Source organism: Hyaena hyaena, unplaced genomic scaffold (genome assembly GCF_003009895.1).
Source record: "Hyaena hyaena isolate Hyena2069 unplaced genomic scaffold, ASM300989v1 scaffold_226, whole genome shotgun sequence".
NCBI lineage: Eukaryota > Metazoa > Chordata > Mammalia > Carnivora > Hyaenidae > Hyaena > Hyaena hyaena.
The window spans coordinates 665510-687572 of NW_024080858.1; the positions used below are offsets into that span (position 1 = coordinate 665510).

Below are 22063 nucleotides of genomic sequence, written 5' to 3' on the forward strand. Positions count from 1 at the left end.
TATTTAAATCAAACTTTTCATTGCTGGTCCCCTAAGGTCCATCTAAACCACATAAAGCAGAACTCCCCTATAGAAACACGGAGCTCAGGGGACACCATGTTTCCCATAGAATAGGTGTTATCTTGCATATGAGGCTAAGAATAAGGAAAACAAATATTTGAGAATTTAGGAGAAAGGAAGATACATAATACAAACTCTTACTGCTCAAAAGGAGTAAAAGACTAGGACTCTTCCTCAGCTAGAGCTTTTCATCAGATTGGGGAAGAAAAACGAGCACATGGGATAATCAGAGACTTAGGAAAGTATGAAGAAGTAGAAACTCATGAGCGGGAAAGTATCACTGGAACTGGAATGGATGGCAGGGCTGGATCTTCCTCGAAGGAGTTGGAACTGAACCGTGGAGAGAAAGAGGTGGGTGACAGGGCGGTGCTGGGGCTAAGGCTGACCGTGTGAGCCAAAGCTGAGGCTGGGCTGGAGATGTGCTTTCACGATCTCCGGAAGGGGTCCAGCTGACTAGAGTATGGGGACCGCTTGAATGAGTAACCAGGGGTGACAGAAGGCCAGGCAAAGGGTTTTAAACCTGACATGTTAGAAAAAGATGGGAAGACTTTTAATTTTTTTTTTTTTTTTTTTGAAAGAACTCTCTGACCTGCACCGTGAAAGCACTGTTTAGCAGAGGTAGGTCTGATTGTAGGAAGTAGAATAGGTTTGATCAGGAAGGCTGTTGGAGTAATTCAGACAGCAGCAATGAGGTGTTGGATCCCAGGGAAGAGCCAAGTACCTGTGTCTGCACCGATTTCGCCCCTGGCATTTCAGCAGAAGGGCTGCCCTCCTCCTGACCTGGCTGATCCCACCTCAGCTTTGGCTCCCACCCATCCCCAGCATCAGGGACTCCCTACTCTTTGATGATTTCTCCTCTCACATGTGTTTGAATATTTTATTTTGCCCTTGCCTTTCTTTCGAAGATGCTCAGGAGTTGCCCATTAAAAACAAAGCAAACAGACCAAAACCCCTCACCCCACCTCATTTCCTCCAGCCACCTCTCCATTTCTGTTCTCTGTACGAGGCAACTTTTCACAAATGTAGCCTACTTTTGCTTGCACCGTTTCCACACCTTCCAACTCCACACCTCAGCCCAGTGGCCCTGTGTTCTTGACTCCTACACCACTAGAATGGCTCTCGCTAAACCCAGTCCTCTTATGTGACCTTTAACCAGCATTTAACACCGTTGACCGTTCCTGCAGTCCCAAACACGCTGTCTTGGTTTCGGTTTTCTTCCTACCTATTAGGCTTGTCCTCTGTCTCCTTGGTAGTCCTGCCCTCCTCCACCAGTCTTTTAAGGGTTGGATTTCTCAAGAAGAAGGTCCATGGCCCTCTCCCCTTCCCATTTTATGGCCTCTTCATGAATAAACTCCTCCAAGTCCTTATGTCAGTTATTATCTATATAAAGATGTCTGCCAAACGCATCTTCTCCGGTCCAGTCACTGAGCTACAAATTCTGTTTCCATCTTCTCTTGAATGTTTCAGAAGCACTTTAAAGTCTGCATCACATCTTTAACTTCCATCTTCAGTGCTTTCCTCCCAGTGAATAGATAACACCCAGTTGTACATGAGGCACCTTAGATCCATCCCTGACACTACCCGTATCCAGCCCTTCATTAACTTTCCCCATTTCCTAATTAACCCTCATCCTCTCTGCCCTCCTTCCAGTTTCTTCTCTTACTCCCTAGCCAGTAGGCGCTTCTCAGAATGTTCTTATCTCTTGTAGGAGCATTAAAACTGACCTGCTGCTCAGGCTCCCATTTGACGACAAAGTCATCACCACGGCACCAGACCCTGCTTGGTCTGGCCACGACTTAACGTTCTGCGTCATCTGGCGCCAGTCTTGCCTAACTCTTTGCACTCCAGCTGTATTTAGTTCTTCCTACTTACCATAGACTCCTTGCCGTAAAGACTTTGCACGGCATGTCCTCTCCCTGAATATTCTTTCCTCTTTTTACCAACTTCGCGTCTCCTCATCCTTCAGACCTCTGCTCAGCAGTGCCTCTCAAGGAAGCCTTTCCTAGCATCCTAGAGTAGATCAGCCCTCCCCAAAAGGCTCTGACAGCAGCATATTTGTAGGACTGGTTCTGTGTGTCTGCCCACCACCACATCCCCGTAGCCTGGTGCAGCATCAGTGCTCAGAACGTTTTTGGCATCTATCAATTAGACTATTCCAAAGGAACGTCTCAGGCAGAACAAGAGGATCGCAGAAATGCCTCAAGTGCTCTGGATGACAGAAAATAGGATAGTTCCACCTGCAGCTGGGTAGGAGACCATTGTCCTGAGGCCCCTCTACGTCCACGCTCTCGGGGCCTCTGCCAATGTCGTAGAGCACAGAACTGGTCAGTGAGTCAGGCTGCAGAACCGAGATGAAACTACCTTCCTTGCCCGTACCTTCAGGCCTTGGAATTCTCATTAATTTAACAACTTGCCTACAGTTTTTAACCCCGTTGTCCATGCCTTGAAATTCTCTCCTGCATTACTTTCTCCCATATTTTATAAATCTTTATTTTTCTTATCCCACTGAAAACATCTTGGCACCTCTTCCCATTCATTTGCTCCATCAGAGTACTCATTCCAAAAGTCAGCTCCCATCTGGCAGGCTCCCCTCTCACGGCTCCCGTTTCTAAGAGGGTAAAGTCTGAACTTCTTGGCATTTCGTACGAGGCGCTCTGAGGTGCTGCCAGCATCTCCAGTCTCCTCTCCTGCCACCTCCCATATGTCCCCTGCACTCATTACACCAAACCATTTGTGCTTTTGTGCTTTTGCCTCAGTCTAGAATAGCTGCCAGACGCCACTTTCTATCCCTGCCTCCCAACCATTCACCGTCTATGTGCTGGGGGAGCGCGTGCTGCCTGAAGGCAAAGACCCAGTCACAGCCGCTCAGACATCCCTCCCGCCACTCTGTGCGTCCCTTTGTCGTAGGGCACGCAGTAGTCCTGTAATACTCGGAAAACTAAAAGGACAGCTCTTGAACCTTTAGTGAAACACATAAATACTAACCCAAATGCCAGGAAACTCTTAGGATAAAGCAGAGCATCATGGGATAAGTATTCCCTCTTGAAATCAGGTCTGTTGATAATTGAAGAGTAAAATGTCAAAAAGTTTATTAAATAATCTTCGTCTACTGTGAAAGTATTTTTTTTCTGTCTCCCATGATTCGTTTCCTTGACCCATCCTCCTAAAGTGGATTTCTAGTCATGACTTGGTAGTAAAATGTTGCTCCACACTTTAAAATGATAGCTCCACCCAGAAAACTTTGTGGTTCTCTCTCTCTCGAGGTGATTTTTCTCCCTAAGATTCACAAGAGAAGATTATCTTATAACCAGTCAAAACGTATGTGTTCTGAAGCCGCGCATTACAGTACTTGTTCATGAGCTGTCATGAAAGCCAAGCTTCAGGGCAACGCAAGGAAGCACCAGAGGAAAGGCTGTTGTTTTATGCACTTCCAGCTGCAGAAAGTAGTAACATTTCATGTGAGAGTTCTGTATTCGTTCTAGAATTTCTCCCCTAGAGAGATAATAGGACATTGCTTTTTCAGCTTTCACAAGGGTATTACAAACCCTCTCTCCCAACACAAATGCCACATTTGACCTCATTCTGCTCTCACTCCGTAAAGTGTTTCCCTTGGTGTCCTAAGAATTATTAATGGTTCTGTTGGTGACATAATTTCCAATAAAGTTTCCAGGAGGATTTGGAAACCATTATATGCTTTCACTGGAATTGCCAGATGTGAAGGAGAATTAAGAATGAAACTGTCTGCTTAGCTTTGGCAGGTATCAGATTATGAAGTGCATTGTACTGGAAATCTGAATCAAAGGATAGGACTAAATAAACATTTTCCTGGGTTTAAGAAAAAGTGTTAACAATGTGATCCCCCAGGATTGATGTTGGGATTGCTCTTTTAAAGATGCTGTAGGAAAGAGAGTAAAGAGATTGTCAGCTCTTCTAGGTAAAAAAGTAAAATTGATTGGCATAAGCTGAAAGAAGGTTCTAAAACATCATGTGAGTGGGCAGAAGAGGAGCAGATGGGACCTCATTTTCAATCAATTCAGCTCTTAAGTAGTTCTGCCTTTCCCCACCTGATGAAATGTAACTTCTTTTGAAGGGTTCTTTTGAAGGCCTGATTAATTTCTTATTTCTTATCCCACTAAGCTATTTGGTTTTTAAATGTGTATTTCCTCTCTCCATGTGCATATATCATATATATACATGCATAAATTATTCATGTGTTTAAAAATCTGCACAGATTTCATTTCATAATCTTTTCTCATTGCTTTGCTTTCTCATTTTCTCCTCTTCAATACCTTTCTTGTTTTTAGATGGGTCATTTTGTAGGAATAATGTAGTGGAATATTTATTGTAAAATATCAACAATTTTATTAAAATGTTTTGTGTAACTTATTATATGCTATATTTAGAATGAAAATGCCTCTTGAGAGCTTTCTTTTCGAAACTCAGTAATTGTTCAGCTCCCAAACAGAGAGTTAAAATCAACTCTACATCCTTTTATGATTTCTAAGAGGTATTATAATCTGCATTTTAGTACCTATGGGAGTTGGAGCTTTTAAGTGACATTGGTGTGCCTTGTATTTATAGCCTTGTCTTGATGTGAACGCTCTTACCACTGAAATGATGGCATAAACTTTGACAATGATAGCTTCGTCACCTTTTGAAATATATTGCAGAATGATTTCTTGACTATTGCTTGCTATTCATGTTCGATTCTTAAAATTCAGTTCACATCAGTTAAAGACTTAATATTAAATATTCACAAAAGAAGTATTTTTTAAGCCTGTAAAAAAATATACATGACTCAGTTCATAAGCTAAGGCATGCATTTTTGTAAGGTCTCTGGAAAAAAAAAATTATTTGGATTGCGTAAGTATGTTTAAAATTCTTGTTTCATAGACAAGTTAGTTATCTGGGATATTAACTTTGATCTGGACCATTAAACAGTCGTCCAAATGAAAGTGTTTTTTTCCTGTAAAAGGATAACCAATTTGTCATTTTCCTGTTGTAGTTAACCTATATTTTGGTCCTTTAGTTGCCTATTTCTTCTTTTAATTTATTCCCCCTTGAGTATTTATTACCTGATATTTTTTCTGACCTGATTTAGAAGCTCTATCTTATTACTGTTTTAAAACAAGCACCAAATTTAGCAGGAAAGTATTTGCAAGATAAATTGGCCTAGAGGACGAAGACGAACACCAGCAGATTTACTTTCTCATGTTTAAATAAAGTACTCATTTTCCATGAAGTAACAAATTTCAGTTGCAGACATGATTTATCCAAATCTGAAGAAGAGAAGAAACTAAAAAAAGGATTATTCGAATTTTAGATTTGCAGTGTTTTTAGTAGGGAAAGTAATGTTTTTAGTTATTTCGTTTGGATTCTCAAAATGCCAGCTTAAATTCAGCCAAGCAGTGGCACAAGACAGTGGCTCCAAAGGCCACTTACACTCCAGCAACATAGGAAGAGATGACCCGCAGCTATTCTCCATTTACTCAGTCTGTGAAGAAACATGCTCTGAGTACCTACCGTCTGGCCTGTGCCGGGACGCACAGATACTGTCTTCAAAGAGCCCTCAGCCTGACTGGGAGAAGCCTGTAAACAGATAGGAAGGCAATTCAGGAAGAGCAGTGTTAGAAATATTCATAGGACTGCAGGGTCACTTACACGGGGCTGATTCCTGAGTTTAGAACTGCTGGCTTGAACTACTGGTACTTACTGCTAATTTCACATTTATAACACAGAACATTAGAGATAATAGTATTAATATGGAGAAGGATTTTGTGTGAAATCTCCCATTTTTCAATGACAGTTTTAACTTCTGTGTTGAAAATTGAAAATGTTTATTACTGAGGAATTTGTACGTTAGCCTGATACCTTTAAAAATGCAATTCATTGACCTGGTTTTTGAAAATAAATTTTATAATTTCACCAATTCAACCATTTACTTTGGTTGAGCTAAATTTTGTTTTGAATTTTGAAAAGAACTCAAGACTTAAAATTTGCCGTATCTAGATATTCTGTAGTTGACCATGATTATTCAAGATATGCAGAGATCTTCAGAAAATTATGTCAATGCAGATGGAGACTTATTCTAAGAATGCCATGTGATATGCATGGAAATCCAAATCTGCAAAAACCGACTAGTTGCACAACTATGGAATTTATTGGGAGGCTCTTTTATAACGGAAATCTCTCTTTTATTAAGATGACTGAATGTTCAGGGGCGCCTGGATGGCTCAGTCGGTTGAGCGTCCGACTTCGGCTCAGGTCATGACCTCACGGTTGGTGGGTTCGAGCCCCGTGTCGGGCTCTGTGCTGACAGCTCAGAGCCTGGAGCCTGTTTCAGATTCTGTGTCCCTCTCTCGCTCTGCTCCTTCCCTGCTCATTCTCTGTCTCTCTCACTCTCTCAAGGATAAATAAACATTAAAAAAAAAAAAAAATTTAAAAGATGACTGAATGTTCAAAATGTGATATGGTCAACTTTTTAGGAGAACATCTATTTCAGTAGTGTGCACAACAGTACAGGGTAGATCTGCATTATGTACTGCACTTTGTATTTTGGTAATTTGGTTCAGGAAAGGTGGCATTTAATTGACTCAAAATGCCCCCAGATGAACCTGGTAAAATCTTTCCATTAGGTGGTTAAAACATCCACACTAACTTACCCATTTGTAACTATGGTTGCCATAGTGTATCCTAAGTTTTGAGAGAAAATAAAAGGACTGATCATTAGCTGTATGTGATAGGCTGCTCTCCGCGGTCCCGTCTTGATGTTGTGGTGCCTAGGAAAGACTGGGTCAATCTGGCTTATTCTGCAGTACTTAGCCTTTGACTAGTAGCTACCTTGCCAAAGACTAACATATAGTATTAGAGGTGCTGACCCGGATTTCTTTCAGTGGAGCAGTTATAGTGGTGTCAAACATGCTGTTCTCTCCATTCTGTTACCTTTTGGTTTATAACCTGGCCTGGTACTTAAAAGGGGGTAATGGGGAGGGGCATGGAGAAGAGAAATTCCTACCATGTGAGTCTGTTTCTTTCAGCAGATAATTCTATCAGGATGTAATACTGATACACACCCTCCTCCATTTTCAGTCCTACCCTGGTTGCTAACAGAGGCCTTGCCTTTGGCCTTAAAATCTCTTCCTAGTTTACGGGTCTTTTTAAAACATACTTGGAATAGGTCTTCTTTCCATAAGGGAGAACATCTTATATATTCAAGGACTGGTAAGGTCTCAGTTTAATCATGGTTTTTTCTGTTTTCAGCTCTAGTTAAACACAGACAAGTCACTTGACCCCTGCCCTTCCTCTCACGACCGACAGAGCCACTGACCCCACCCCCCAATGCAATCACTGTCAGTCCTCTGAAAGGAGCAAGAGTGAATGGTCTTCAGTCAGCACAAAATGTCAGCAGGGATGAAGTAGCTAAGAATCCGGCTCCAGCTAATCGGAGAGAAACAAGGAGACTGAGACTGGAGCACCCACTCTCCCACCCACCTTCTGCCACATGTTGCTGAGAGGCTGGGGAGGTCCAGCCTAGATGCACACCCTGTGTCTTCTGAACTTCGGCACCTCCTTGTTTTTAGTACTGCGTCCCTGATCCCTTTTACTCTAGATGGAGCAGAAGAGAGTGGAGGTAGAGAAAAGATGCTGATGCGATTTATCTAATTAAAAGTGTCTTTTCATCGAGAGAGTTTTTAAATCATAGAATTAAATTTGACTTACGTTTTTAAGTTCTGTGGCTCATGCAGCATGATAACCAAATGGTGTGAATATTGTTAGTGGTGGCTACTTCCTAAAACTAAATTGTAATTTCTCAGGAGATCATGTGACTGCAGAAGCTTATCATTAAAAGCTTAAGGTTTCTAGGTTCACCTATAATTTCAAATCCAAACAAGTCTCAAGACTATTTCTCTAAATCCCTTTGTATTCATATTTCTAGCAAGGGATGGCCATCTTGGAAAAATACACACATAAGTAGAATGTGGGGGTGAAGGGGGAACTTTGTAAATTGTAAGATGGAAAGTAAATAGTCTGACCTGATTTCTGATAATCCCATATTTCTATCTGCTGATGAGCATAATCACTCATATCCTTTTCAATTTCCACCTTTATGAACATAGTGATCTTAGGCAATTGTCTACCGATTCTCTTTTCCATGTCTAGTCAACAGTGATTCATTGATTTCTGACTGTAGAATAAATCAGCTTGTGCTTATGAAGATGATACAGTACCAGTGAGTCACAAAGGCATCTACCGATTCTCAGTCACCCTCAGAAAGAAGTACTATGTAGTTTTCCTTCTCAGAGAAATGGAGTATTACACTGCTTTGTGGCCATTCTTTGAATCATATATCATTAAGATTTGACATGACTATTTTTAAATGACTTGGGATTAGACAAATAGGAGAATTGTCCTATTTGGTTTTGCTTTCAGATTTAATGACATACAGGCTTTGAGAAGTGAGCAAAGTCAGTTTTTCTGGCTTGGAGGGATCCAGGCTCCCCTTTCCCATTCCATATTCTCCATACTCTCTTTTCCTTTTCTTCTCAGAGTCTCTCTCATAGCCAAAGCAGAATTTTATGACTCATTCATTTATTCAGTAAATATAATTGAGGAATTATGTTCAGGGGTAAGCCCTGGGAATGCGATGCTGCCTACCTTTTTACAGCACTTAGTCTACTACAGGGGTTGGGAGGGGTGGTGGCTTTAGATCCATCCTACTGCCTGAGTAAAGTTTTATTGGAACACAACCATACCCACTCATTTACAAATTATCTGTGGCTGCTTTTGCATTATAATGGCAGACTTGAATAATTGTAACGGAAACCCTGTGGTCTACAAGGTCTAAAATGTTTACTACTTGATCCTTTACAGAGAAAGCTAATTACTCCTCTAGTGGGTATGGTGAAAAAAAAAGTACAGGCTGGACCCTGAAAAGTTTTATTAATCTTGTTAAAGAATGTAAACTCCCTTGAGAGAAGTGGCCCCACAGTGAAGTGTTGTAAATAAAGAAAGTAACTTGTTCATATTTGAATTTTAGGAAGTCACTATGGCTACTGTGTAGAATAAATAATGAAGAGAGACAGTAACTGCACACATTAGAATGAGAAGCACTACAGTGGAGTGGTTAAGAGCCTGGACTCTTGAACCAGACTGCCTCGATTCAAATCTTGGCCCTACCACGTACTGATTCTGATGTTAAATAACCTCTCTGTCAGATTTTCTACCAGTCAAATAGGGATGGTAATCACAGAACCTAACTCTTGGTTTAAAACACACACACACACACACACACACACACATACATGTGAAGCACTTAGAACATAGTGTTTTCAGTCATCACTATTATCACTATGGTAGTAATTCAGTTAAGAAGTGAGAGTGGTCTGAACTAAAACTGGCAGTGAGGGTAATGGAGAGAAGTAGCCAGATTCAGGAGCTACAAAGACAATACAATTGATAGATGTTAGTAATTGATTGGATGCCAATAGGGCAGATAAAAGAGAACCAGAAGTTGAGGATGAAATGCAGGTTCTGGATTTGATCAGTTGAGTGGATGGTGCTTCCAGTTTCCAAAGTAGGGAAGATAGTAATCGAAATGGGCTTGTGATATGAGGTAAATGTAAGTTCGGTTTGAGGTACTTAAATTTAGGTACTAGATTGAAATAAGCAGAAATTATACTAGGTACTAGAATTAGGTACTAGGTATGATAAGAATGATATAAGTAGAAATTTAGGAAGCAACCAACTGTAAGGTTTGGAGATCAAAAGTGTGATACGGACTAAGGAAATGGGATGTCGGAATGGTCAGTGTAAATTAGATCATGATGCTTGGAAAGTAATGCCCTACCCCAGAATAAGGGTGGAATGATAGGTAGACTTCTAAATCTTTTTTCAACATTTTATTTATTTTTGAGAGAGAGAGACAGAGTGTGAGCAGGGCAGAGAGAGAAGGAGATGCAGGATCCAAGGCAGGCTCCAGGTTCTGAGCTGTCAGCCCAGAGCCTGATGCAGGGCTCAAAACCACAAACCATGAGATCATGACCTGAGTCAAAGTCAGACGCTTAACCGACTGAGCCACCCAGGCACCCCTGGAATGATAGACTTCTAAGAGAACTATAAAGGACACCAACAGTGAAAGATAGGACAGAGAACCCTTAAAAGATCTTACCAACTTTTGGAGGAAGACAAGCATGAAGTTTAAATAGGTTAAATACGCTCTTGTTGGGGTGGGCAAATTTGAGAAATGTTTAAATTTGCAAGTTTTGCATTAGCATAGGCCAGCTTAAACCATAGCGTGCATTTATTCACATACTATGATTTTAGGTACCGTTGTACGCCATACTCTTCCAATATGTACTTTTCCCTTTATGGAATTTTAGGCAACATACAGAGCAGATGCTATGGTTCTGGATGTTGACATCTCATGACCTGTTCAATCTACTTTTCTGTATTTATTGGCATTTCCTTCCCCTGATTTTTTACCTTCCCAGTTGATAATTCACTATAGCCTTGATGTGAAAAATTGGAGTGAAGGAGACTGTCTTTCTTCTGTATGTGCTATACTAGGTTCAGCATCATCAGTTTGGGTCCAGTATCTTAGAGTTTGTCATGATTTTTCTATTTTAATTTCCTTATAACACTGCCACAGCACTTCTCTTTTGGAAAGAGCCAGGAGATAGACTGGAGACCTGTAACACTTTTTCCATCACCAGAATCAGTAGGGCTCACAGGTTAGCCTGTAGCTAAGTCCTTGCTCCTGAGGTGTGTGATGATTAGAAGCCTGATCCAGCAGGCTTATCTACTTTATAAACACATGCCTGAAGAAAGGTATCACATTTCTGTAACCACGCTGAGTGTGAGTTTTATATTTAGTTTTGTGTTACAGGAGGAACCTTGTGGCAAAGCTTTGAAATGGACCCAAAATACTACTAAGTATACTATCTGACTCCGCTTCTAGGCTGTCTCCCCCTTTCACTGTCTTTGGGCTGTTTTGTAGTGCTACAAATGATAGAAAAGTGATGGTAATGCAAAAGATTCTTGTCCATTGAAATTGTGTACAGTGGAGTGCAATTGGTTATTGCCTTGTGGATATTAACCGATGTTACCAGTTTTGTGTCTGTCTGAAATTCTTTGCAAGTATACTTGATATTTAGGCATTTGTTCTTTGGATTCACCTTTGAACCACTTGTAACATCATGTGGGTTTCGTTTTTAATTGAGCCAATTAAAATCTAGGTCCCATGTTAAATTGTTGTGTTACATATACATATGTACGTTTGTACATGCGTATAACATCTCTAGAAAGATTCACAGAGTCCTGGCTATGGGTGACTCTATAGAAGAGGAGTCAGGAAAACTTGTTTTTCGCTATATACCCTTTTGGATCCTTTGAATTTTATATCATATGCTTATATTACCTAACCAAATAAATTATCTTAAAAATTCCTTTTTGAAACCCCTCCCCCCAAATCAGTCATTAGCTAGCCCTCACCAATACTTGAACTAAGTTCACGTTTGAATTAACTGTCTTTTTTTATGTTTATTTTTGAGGAAGAGAGAGAGAGCACGTGAACAGGGGGAGGTGCAGAGAAAGAGGGGGACAGAGGATCCAAAGTGGGCTCTGCATTGACAGAGAGCCTGATGCAGGGCTCGAACCCACAAACTCTGAGATCATGACCTGAGCGCAAACCGAGTCAGACACTTAACTGACCGAACCACACAGGCACCCCAACTTAACTAGCTTTCTAAAGAGATCTTTGTTCCTAAAACTGTCAGCAGATAGCAACCTAAACCATAACATCATACCTAGCAGCTTCTGTACTCTTTAAAGTCTTTAACCTTACTTTTCAAGGTAGCTCTAACACTGTCAACACCTTTGGTCCGATGGCGCTAATTCTATTATGAAGCTATGAAGGAATCAGATAATTGTGGTGTGCAGCAAAGCAGCAGACCTGCTAGCCTATTTTGCAGTTCTAAGTTCACCTTGCCTCCTCCCCAGCTGTGCATACTCAATAATCCTCTGTCTAATTATAGCCAGCAGCTCTTCCTTTAAGGTAGAGGTTCTCAAGCTTGGATGCATAGTAAAATCACTTGGGGAGCTTTTAAAACTCTGAATGCCCAGACCAATTAAATCACAAAGTCTGGGGATTGGGACACAGACCTCAGCATTTTCTAAAGCCACTGAGGTGATGCTAAAGTTGAGAAAAGCCACTCTGTGCAGACTGGTAGTGACTTAGCAAAAACTTCACATAGAATCCCTCAGGAGCAGAAGCACTCAGGATTTCTGACTGACAGCTTGGCATCGATGAGGAAGGTCCACACAGAAAAGTGAGGCAGCCCTTACAGAATATCCTGATGTGCAGAATCTGTTTTGACTTGAGCTACCTCCGGAATGGGACAAACTAGGCATTGGATGTGGGTTAAAAGCCTGAACCGACTTGCTTACAGTCATTAGCATTTCTGTTCATTTTTTTTTGTAGTTCTGAATTCAGCTAAACTCTCACTGAGTAGAAAATACTGACTGTTGAGTGCATATCCCTGCCTTTTCCTCTGCCATTAGAGGCATGAAGCCAGCCTAGTGATGGGTGACATCTAAAACCACTGCCACCATATGGCTGTATGACTTACAGATAGTTATATTTATCATATACTGGACGTCTGGGAAAACCACGTATTGTACATGACCTAGTAAATGTCCTTTTTTGTCAAAGCTCCTAGAATCCCGTTGCTTTAACCCATAACTATGTGCTTTATTAAGAAGTCTTTGATAGAAAGTTAGTTTTAGAAGGGGAGAAGTAAAAAAATGCATCCATCCATTTATTTTGGAATAGTAAGGCAAAGAGTCTGTTTCTTGGGAAGTCCTTGCCTGTCCCTGCTCCCTACCCCCGCCAAAAGATGTCTTTTAATGGGAAGTCCTGATCAATAGCCTGCTTCTGTTTAACATTTTAAATCTTTTTATTTTTGCCTCAGCCTTTTATTAACATGAAAGTTCGTATCATAAGCTCTGCTCTGGTTTGCCTTCATGTACTCATTGTATATCCCCCTCCCTTTTGTATAGGAAGACAGAGATGTCAATAACCCCCTGCCTAACCGAGGAGGCAATGGATTAGCTCCTGGGGATGACAGATTCAAACCCGTGGTACCATGGCCTCATGTTGAAGGAGTAGAAGTGGACTTAGAGTCTATTAGAAGAAAAAACAAGGCGAAAAATGAACAAGAGCGCCATGCTGGAGGAGATAACCAGAAAGACATAATACAGAGGCAGTATCTCACATTTAAGCCTCAGACATTCACCTACCGAGATCCTGTGCTACGCCCGGGGATCCTCGGTAACTTTGAACCCAAAGAACCTGAGCCTCATGGAGTGGTTGGTGGCCCTGGAGAGAAAGCCAAGCCATTGGTTTTGGGACCAGAATTCAAACATGCAGTTCAAGCCAGCATTAAAGAGTTTGGATTTAACATGGTGGCAAGTGACATGATCTCACTGGACCGCAGCGTCAATGACTTACGACAAGAAGAGTAAGCACACATCCTCTTCTTTCTAAAACTGGGCAGCTATTGTTTTTGATAGATATTGAGTTAGATTGTTAGGATGGAGAAAATAGTTTTGCCTTTATTTCAAGGAGATAAAAGGCTCTTCGGTCTGCAAAATGGCCAGAAGGAGGAGACCACTTCATTTATGCCATTAGATTGAAGGTATGACATATAAAATTCTGGGGGTTTTACATCAGTGCTGCGCAATCGTCGCTAGCACCAGGCTGTGAATTTTTTGTTACCAATCCACAGTGAGAACAGGAACTTGTACCAGAGTGTGAATCAACTGTTAAAAATTTTGTTTAGTACAAGTGATAATTTTTTAATAACAGAACTTTCTTGATGTGTGGATTTTCATTCTGGATCAAGCTGCTTGTCTTGTGGAATAATAACAAATAGTAATGCTGCTTTAGATGTCTTACATCACTAACTAGATGCTGATGTTTCCCATAATTCTTTTTCTCAGTACTGCAGCTGGCAATTGAAACTCTTGAGGATATGCAGAAGGAGCACCCAAACAGATAAACCTTCACATTATTTTCATGTAGTTTGATTTAAAATCAAGGGTTTCCAACTCTTAACTTTTGACAGACAGTGGTTACGGGATGAACTCAAAGCTTTTTCTAAACCGGTTCTGCTCATCTAGGATCTAAGTAGCCCCTAATAACACGGATGCAAATTCAATTCCGTGCTGCTAGAAAACTCTCAAAATGTATTCTGGTGTGTTGTTAATATAATCCTAAGAGGCTAACACCTTTATGCACACACGCAGACCCCACAACAGCGTTCTTTATGATCACTAAAAAGATTCTGTACCTGATATAGTGCTACTTAGTAAACCTTGGACTTTCATGTATTTATTGGTAAGACTGAGACAGGGTGAGTGAAATGTGCAAAGAAAGTCGAGGAATAGAAGTAATAGAACCATGGTGGGGAGACACATAACCTCTTTTCCAGAGAAGAGTTAGAACATCTCAAGGGACGTGAAGGAAGAATTATCCTGGCTCAATTTATTCCAAATTAAAGTAGAGACTTGCCTAGTCATAAGGTTGCCAGATTTAGCAAAAATAGAGGACACTCCGTTAAATTTGAGTTTCAGACGAACGATGAAAAACATTTAGTCTAAATATATCCCAAACAGTATATGGGACATACTTATACTTTGATGTTTGTCTGAAGCCTGAATTTGACTGGCTGTCCTATACCTCTCCAGTCAGGGGCTGAGGGTGGCTGTTAACAGAGCTAGAACTGCCCTGCCAGTACTCTTTAGGACCCAGAAGAGGCTCTGTAGCCCCTTATCTGGAGTGTGTCCCGGTTAACTAAAATATAGCACTTAATCATACTGTCAGTCTGTGTTACAGAAGGTCCTCTGAGAACCTGTTGATGGCATTCTCATCATGGGGCTGGGGGGGGACGCGCACGGAGAGTAACATTTATTGACTTTCTACTTCATGCCAGGACTTACTATAGGTTCTCTTAATTCCCGCAACCAAACTGTGAGAGAGTTCTTACCCATGTAAGTCAAGTCCGAAGCTTGGAGCTCTGACTGCTTTGTATTTGCCCTGCGGTTCAGCCCAAGGTGGTTTGGTGTGAAAGGCCTATCTTTCCACCACGCCTCACCTCACTGTGAGTCTCTTCACGGGTGATACAGCCTCAGTGCATCATTACAGTCAGTGGGTGAGCTAAGTGTGGAAAGAGTTTTAGCACGTGAACTGTTTATAAAAGATCATTAAAAACACCAATATAAAGCTAGCTCGTTTTTTCCATTTAAGGAATCTGCTAAGAAAATCAAATGATGACATACGAGGCGGAAGGAAGCGCACAGGATTAGAGTCCTCCTCTGTGTCTCCCTTCCCTTCACCCTTCACGTCCATTCTAATCTGCAAGGCCTCTAGCTCCCGTCACCAAAATATGTCTCAGGTTATTTCTGAGGTGCGTTCTTTCACCCCTACTGCCTCCACCCAAGTCCAAGCCACCCCCCTCTCCCTTAGAATCCTGTAGGAGTCTCCTTCATGGCTTCTCCTCCTTCCTAGTCACACAGAAGCCAGTGTGGCATGGGAACCACACAGATGTAGCTTATCTACAACAACTCTTTGCCTTCCCAGTGCACTTAAATATACCCCCAACTCCTAACCGGCAGCGGCAACCCTTCCCCGCCTTGACGACCTCCTCTTGTTACCGGGGCCCATTGCGCTCTGGCTGGGCTGGCCTTTTCTGGTCTCTTTGATGTGTTCTTCCCTCCTCTTTGAATGCTTTTCCCCTTCTTGTGGCTGGTTCCTTCCCATCAGTTAAGTCTCAGTAGAACCTCTCTGACCATGCTGTCTGGTTGGTAATGCCCTGCTGTATTTTCTAATACCACTCTCTGGCCATTTCATTCATAGTATTTATCTAAGTTTATAATTTATCAAATTTATATAGATCCTGATTTATTTCGTTGTTTATTGACTGTCTTTCTCACTACATGATAAGGTAGTAAAGAATATATCCGTTTTCTTCACCAGTTCCTTCCAGTAGCTGACATCCATTTGGTAAATATCTGTTGAGACAATGAATAAGTGACTGACTGACTGAATGAATGGAATCTGCTAGGTTCAAACCTTGGCTCTATCACCAAATGTGAGATCTTAGGTCAGTTACTTACGCTCTCTAGCTCTCAGTTACCTAATCCTTAACATGGGTCTAACAATACCTATCTCCCAGGATTGGCATTAGAATTAAATGACGTAATGGGCTAAAAGTATTTTTTCACAGGCCTGGTGTTAGAAACTAAAGTGTTCTTGACATTACTACTACTAGTATTACTATTATTATTATTATTATTGCTGTGGTACTTTCTTCAGATCACATATCTTCCGGTCAAAATTTTAATGTCTTCAGTATTATTAACTTTGAGGTCCTCTGTTGCTTTTTGGAAAAGGTAAATGTCACACATGGCCTTATCTTCATTTCACTTCTACTTGTACCTTCTGTGATGGCAAAGCCTTCACCTTTCCTTTGATAAATTTTTTAGACACAGCAATTGCCACTCGAACCTCCCATCTCTCTGAGTCCTCCTTGCTCTCCTATAATGTCCTTTCTTCTTTCTGTCTGTCTGTCTCTCTTCCCTCCATCCTTTCTTTCTTGCCTTCCTCATTGCATCTCTCCTTCCTTCTTTCCTATCCTTTCTTTTCCTTCCTTCTTCCATGCCTTGCATAGGCTGATTGTTTCCCATGTTCTTTTCTCTTGCATAAGTACTTAGAAATAGGATATTGCATGTTTCTGTGTATCATTCCTGTAAGGGTTGTGTCCCCAGTCAAGCAAAAAGACCCAAGGCTATCTCCTCAAATGCTCCTAAGCCCCTCTTCAATATTTCTATGTTAGTGAGAAAACGTTTTTTTGTGATTCAAAATACTCTAAACATTCTAACCCCCAGAAACTTTTTTTAACTGAATCCAGATTATTTTTTAAACTTAAAAAGAGACATAAGCTTCATCCTCTTTGAACACTGAATGCAGAATACTAATTTCTAAGAGTTATTCATAAATTAGGATGTAAGTAGTCTTAAGAATTTATGAACAGACCAACAACAGATAAAACATCCCTAAATTTTGCATATTATCCAACTGGCATATTAGCACTTGTCTTCTTTTACCGGAAACCTATTGAAAACATAGCATGCATCCATATCACACACGCACAGCCTCCCTCATGCTCCTCCCTCGTGGAAAGTACGCTGCACAGAGCCCACCAGAGACTGGCTTGTGCAGCTGACTTTCTGCAGCTTTGGCAGATAGACCTTATCAGCCTTGTTGTCTTGCTTCCATCAGACGTTTAAATGAGCCACCTGCCAAATTTAAAAAACCAAGCTATGGGACTGTTTGTCCAGCTGTGACATCTGACCCTGTGGTTCACTTGTTCATTCTTATGGCTGCTCCCCTGGCTTTTCAGATGAATGTTCTCTGCCTTAGGAGCAGGAGGAACTGCCCAGCTGCCAACATGACTCATACTTATGTATGTTACAGCTTTGAATTACATGCACTGGCTGAGTAATTTACTGGCTGTTGATTGCTTGTTAAAAGAGTGAGTAATCGTATTTTGAGTGAACTGGAGGCCTGCTTCTTTTTTAGAGACTTGATCCAAGAATGACTTCACCTGCCTTCACACATATTTTCTATTAAAAAAAACACACATTCAGGTTTCTTCACAGTTCAACAGATACCAAGTATCTCCAATAAGCAACACACTGTGCTAACCCATCAGGAGATGCAGTAAAGACAGAATACAGTCCCTGCCTTCAGGGGGCTCCCCGTCTGCCCCTGGGGAGAAGGGCAAGAAATCCATAGCATAAGAGTCGTGGGAGAGGGCTGAGCAAAATGTTGTGCTTCAGAGGAGTGAGGGGCATGTCAAGTCACAGGAGAGTCAGAAAACGTTTGATGGAGAGAACGCCAAGAATGAAGCCTGGAGGATGTAGAGAGGGTTTCCCCGGGAAGAGTTACAAGTTGAGAAGACATAAAGGTAGGGATTGACTAGGAAGAAAGCAAGTGGCAGAGTATCCCTGGATCAGGAAGTATGCATAGAGAAGCTGCCATGCTAGGTTTGGTCGCGCGTAGAAGATCACAGTGCCATTCACAAGTCTATACCGACTGGTGGTCAGGAAAGACCCACTGAAGGTGACAAAGAGAACTTCAGGAATGTCAGACTGATAAAGGTGCTGAGAGTGGACCGGGAGTGGAGAACCGCTTGAGGGCTAGTAGCGTCAGAGCAGGAGCTTCAGTGAAGATTACAGAACCAGAAGAAAGTCTCGATGTAAGAGAATAGGAGAGTTAGAATCAGTAGGCCTTGGCAGCTTGACGAAGTGGAAGGCGGAATGAAAGACAGACCCAAGGGCAGTCACACAAAGAATGGCACTATTAACAGTGCCTCGTACTATTAACTGCTCTGCCCAGAGCACAGTTACCTAAACCACTTTTCCCCTCCAGCTTGCTTGCTTTATATATTTATTTGTTTGTTTATTCATTTGGAGGATGCTAGTGAGTGAGGGCCAGAGAGAAAGAATCCCAGGAGGGGCAGAGAGAGAGAGAGGGAAAAGCGGGGCTCACTCGAAGCAGGGCTCAAGCTCATCAGATGTGGAACTTGAACTCCCAAACCGTGAGATCATGACCTCATCTGAAGTCAGGTGCTTCATGACTGAGCCACCCAGGCGCCTTGCCTCCCAGCTTTAGATGAATTCATGTAGAGCCCATCAGGATGAGGAGCCTGCTCCTGGGAAGAGCTAGAAAGATCTGTTTGTGAATATGTTCGATTTTCTTCAGATAAAGCTCCAAATTTTCTTTCCCTTACTGTGAACTAGCTGCTGATGCAAATTCATGGAAATTATTCTTGCCCTTTTTCTGCCCAAGAAGGCAGACAGTCAGAGGTATATCATCCAAGCTATTTTGTTTCAAACAAATGAGTTAAATATTTTGACTTGCTGAGCAAATTCATCTGCTTCTAATATTTAACCTTTCCTCCTACCTACACACCAATTGCATTTTTCTTTTGTAGAAAGCTATCCTCATTGCATTTACAAGATGTTAAAGTGCTCCAAAAATTCTGAGCTAGGTAAATGTTAATGTGATTAATTTTTAATACCTTTCTTAAGCTTGTCTGTGGGAAAGTGAAGTTGTTTTTTTAAGATATTTCACATTTACACTCATGACTTATATCCCAAACAGTTCTCTTCTCACCTGATACCAAAATATCCATGTTTATACTCTAATTTTATTTAAGGTGAATTGTGATCATGAGCTTTTTCTCTTTCTCTGCTCATGTTAACGGCTTTCACTCACTGATACTTTTGTTGACGATGTAGTGCTATAATTTACAAAACAGATGCTATTTTGGGAGTGCCTGGGTGGCTCTGACTCTTGGTTTAGGCTCAAGTCATGGTCTCACGGTTGTGGGATCGAGCCCCACATGCTTGGAATTCTCTCTCTCTCCCTCTGTGCCTCTCCCCGACTTGTACACATTCTTTCTCCCTGTCTTTAAAATAAAAACTTTAAAAAATCTTTCAGAAAAACCAGATGCTATTTTCAAAACATTGGTTTAGTTGAAATGATAGTTATTTTTAAGTTTCAGTTTCCACATACAACCCATAGGTTTCAGTTAGAGCCGTCTAAACCTCTAAGGAGCTGGTCATACGAGGTGAAAACAAATTATTAGAATAATACATAAATCTTATATATATATATATAAATCGTGCATATGCACATGTATTTCAGCACTTTGTCCCAAACTCTATTTTCATAACCTATGTGGACCCCAGTCACACTGCACTGATCACAGTTATTAACACGTGGTCCTTTTCTCTCCTAGATGGCCCAAGATAGGTCTCAGTTTTCAAACCACAGTTTGGCAACCTTAGATCTGATCCATGGGAAGCACATTTGAAATTGGTTTCAGATGACCCATGATGGACGTGTTCCTTCTTTTTTGTCCCAGAAGTATTACTTTCTAAGTGGCTTGGAAATTTTTACCCTCAGAAGCTACTTTTTTGTGAGTTGAGAGGTTTTTCAGGTTAACTTTAAAAATAAGTTGTGTTGTATTACTCTTTTTCCTTTTCTTCTAAACACCTACCTATGAATACACACACACACACAGCACACGCACACACACACTTTGCACTTTGGCATTTTCTCAATGATGGTGGCACAGCTGATTTTTGTCTAAGGTCCCGGCTGACGATAGGAGATGGATTTAACCCAAGCGGAATTATTATAGAGATTGGGGGTAACTTCTGTCACCCCAATTTCCACAGCAGTTGAGAAGATGGCACGTTCATAAAGCGAGCCTACAAAAACTGGAAATAGACGGAATGTGCTCGAAGCCACTATTAGCAGAGTAGCAGCCAACTGGGGGGCCCCACTCGCCTCGCTAGGGGCCTGGGATGGCCCCCTTCCCTTAGTGGCAGGATTCTCCTCATGCCAGGACCTCATTTGGTTGAGAAGGTCCTTCCCATTCTCTGGTCATTTTCCAAGGTGCTCCGTTAAAAACAGACTTCACCTCATTTCACCTGCCCTTATCTGTGCTCCCCTCCCATCCCCACCACCAGCCTTACAAAAGTGTAAGGTATGCCTGATGAAAAATTATAGACTCAGGTTGCTTGTTTTTGTTTCTTCACAGCCCTCCGCCCCCCAACCAGCAATTTAGAAATAAGTTCCATGCAGGCTAGTTAGAAAAATATTTATGAAGAGAAGCCTGGATGGCTCAGTCAGTTGAGCGTCCGACTTTGGCTCAGGTCATGATCTCACCATTCGTGGGTTCAAGCCCCATGTCAGGCTCTGTGCTGACCACTCAGAGCCTGGAGCCTGTTTCGAATTCTGTGTCTCTCTCCCTCTCTGCCCCTCCCCTGTTCACGCTACGTCTCTCCCTCTCTCTCAAAAAAAAAAAAAGAAGAAAAGAAAGAAAAAAATATTTATGGAGGCACCACTAGATATCCCATAACATCCCACCCAATGACAATTTCAGGGAAATCTTGACTTTTTTTTTATTCTCTTTATGATAAGTTTCCCATCCCTGAGGAGCACTGCCATGGAGGTTAAGAGATGTTTTTTTTGTGCCCCCTCTTCCTAGAGCATCTCAGTTTTGAAGCTACCAGTCATTTCACAGTGTTTAGTCCTTGTCCTCTGCCACGAGGTTATCACTTCCTCATCAAGGAGAGTTCCAGATGCAGATCTAGGCCAGTCACCGTGCAGTGTGGATGTCAGAACACAAAGCCCTTCCAGCAGAGGGTCGGCACGACCCGGTCTGGTGATTTAGCAGTCACACTAGTAGATGCAGCCAGGACCATTAGATGCAGCCTGTTTATTCCAATATATGTCTCGTTAATGCACACCGGCTCATGTGTGTTCGCTGAGTAAGAGAAATGGTATCAATTCAGTGCAGAAGTCCCGATGCTTCCTACATCTCCTTCTCTCCTGCATGTTAATGTTTGGAAGTGATCAAGGGCGAGGCTTCTCACAAAGTGACCACCGTAGCAATATATTTATGAAGACCTTAAGAACAAAGCTGGCAATCCTGCTGAAATACTTTGCTTTCATGCAAGAAATGGAGGGGGGCGGTTAGTGGCTTCAAGATGCATTGCCTTTGCCGCTATGGTAAGCTGTCCGGCGAAGCTGCCAGTGCATCCAAAGCAGCTGAGAGGAAATTGATTGGTGAAGAAGGCGAGCTCTGGATCATACTTTTCATTTTGGTAAAGTTGCTCTGTTATTAGAAGCAAATGTCCCCCGGGACCTACAAGAAGGAAAACACAAGCCCCTGGGTTTGAAGCCTGCACAGGAGGCCTGTGGTACTAAGGGCACATGTCAGTGCTGATTTTAACTACACCGATTGATTTCGTTTTCTTCAGGGCTGTGGTCCCAACATTCCCTCAGTTTTGAGTGGTCTGGTCCTATCCCTGTTTTTCCTTAGGTCCTATTTTTTTTTTTATCCATGATTTTGCAAAACAGAGAGGC

The 22063-nt window shown here is 41.7% G+C and overlaps 1 protein-coding gene across 2 annotated transcripts in view; it reads left to right on the forward strand.

Annotated features, from left to right (window-relative positions):
* GALNT7 (polypeptide N-acetylgalactosaminyltransferase 7) overlaps positions 1-22063 on the forward strand; it is a 144298-nt gene that overhangs the window by 60157 nt on the left and 62078 nt on the right. For both annotated transcript variants that reach the window (XM_039243234.1, XM_039243233.1), the window contains exon 2: positions 13117-13577. In XM_039243234.1, coding sequence (XP_039099165.1) covers positions 13117-13577 — 461 coding nt within the window. The remainder of the gene's footprint in view (positions 1-13116; positions 13578-22063) is intronic.